This window comes from Morus notabilis, unplaced genomic scaffold, assembly GCF_000414095.1.
Source record: "Morus notabilis unplaced genomic scaffold, ASM41409v2 Scaffold468, whole genome shotgun sequence".
Lineage (NCBI taxonomy): Eukaryota > Viridiplantae > Streptophyta > Magnoliopsida > Rosales > Moraceae > Morus > Morus notabilis.
In genome coordinates, this window is record NW_010361121.1 from 98,645 (window position 1) to 100,084 (window position 1,440).

General features: G+C 36.2%; 1 protein-coding gene across 1 annotated transcript in view; it reads right to left on the bottom strand.

Moving 5' to 3' along the window:
- LOC112091674 overlaps window positions 1-974 on the bottom strand; it is a 5,974-nt gene extending 5,000 nt beyond the window's left edge. Inside the window, exon 1 of the mRNA XM_024165872.1 lies at window positions 863-974. Coding sequence (XP_024021640.1) covers window positions 863-974 — 112 coding nt within the window. The remainder of the gene's footprint in view (window positions 1-862) is intronic.
- Window positions 975-1,440: the final 466 nt, after the last annotated feature.

Sequence of the window (1,440 nt, forward strand, 5' to 3'; positions counted from 1 at the left end):
AGCTCCAATAAAATTAATAATTAATTAAACACTTTAATTAATTAATTAATTCTATTAATTACAATAGTTACTCCACTATAAACTTGGAATTGCACTCTCAAAATTATAGACATTGATATAGTCATTGCATATAGATTAATCCTCCATAAATAATTCATAGTTAGAGTCAGGTAAAATCCGTTAACCTTTCTAATTATATCTTCATCCTTGAGTACCATTGATTCTCTAATGGATAGTGATTCATATATCACATTCATGAACCATAGTGCTCTAACTAATCCAAGTACCGAATCAACACTCAAGAGAATTATTTATCTACTTCTTTCTCAAGAAGGAATGGATTCCATCTCGTATAATAACATTCCCGGCTACCTATTTCATCATGTCTCCAAAATACAATGAATAGGATTCAGGATCTCAGAATTCGTACCGAGTAAATCAAAAGACACAAATCCATAAATAGGAGTCTACTAAGAACTCAGGATTAAGACCATCCTATATATGACCATCGGTAGACTCAATTAGAATTTCTATACTTAACGAAATTATTAGAAATTCATATTGTGTCTGTGTCCTTGTTCCACATAATCTCATTATGCGAAATACACTCATTCAATATCTCACCATATATCCTTAAACACTATCCTCTCGTATATAACACTTATATACTATGTTTAAGGTTACATAAATAATCACGAAATTTTTATTTGATATTCATAAAATATTCATAAATATATGCACATAAAATGATGAATAAACTCTTTTATTAATTAAATAATAAATATCCTATTACATCTCATGCTTCTAGGACACTATTCCCAAACATTAAACTTGGCCTCATACTCCCTTACAGACATGTCACCTTGCAGCAGATACATGAATTCCAGCACTTTTTCATCCCTACAACTCTGAGGGAAGTATTGCTCATTGAATAGTGTCTCAAACTGCTCACAGGTCAGTCCTGCAACATCCATTCTTCTCTTGACCTATTTCCACCATGTATTTGCCAAGTCCTCCATCTTGTATACCGCAAATTCCACATAATATTCATCTGGGACTCCCATAGTACTCAAGTGCTTGACTATGGAGTCAAACCAGAACTCTACTTCCTGGGGTCCTCCCTCACTATTAAACGAGGGGATAGGCGCATGCCTAAATTTCCAGAAGTAACCTTGCTTCCTATCCTCAACCGGCCGCTCGGTTTGAACTCTAGTGGCCATGCCTTGAAAGGCAGCATACATGGCATCCAGAAATCCCTGATTTTGTTGTGTCGATTGATTAGCTGGTCTACGGTGAGGTTCCATTTCCTTTAACTGAAATAAAACTAGACTATTCAATGGATTATAGATGTTACACATGTATGTACAATCCTGGGGTTTCTTAACCTAGGCTCTGATACCACTTTGTCACGCCCCCCCCCCCCCCCCCCCCCCCCCCCCC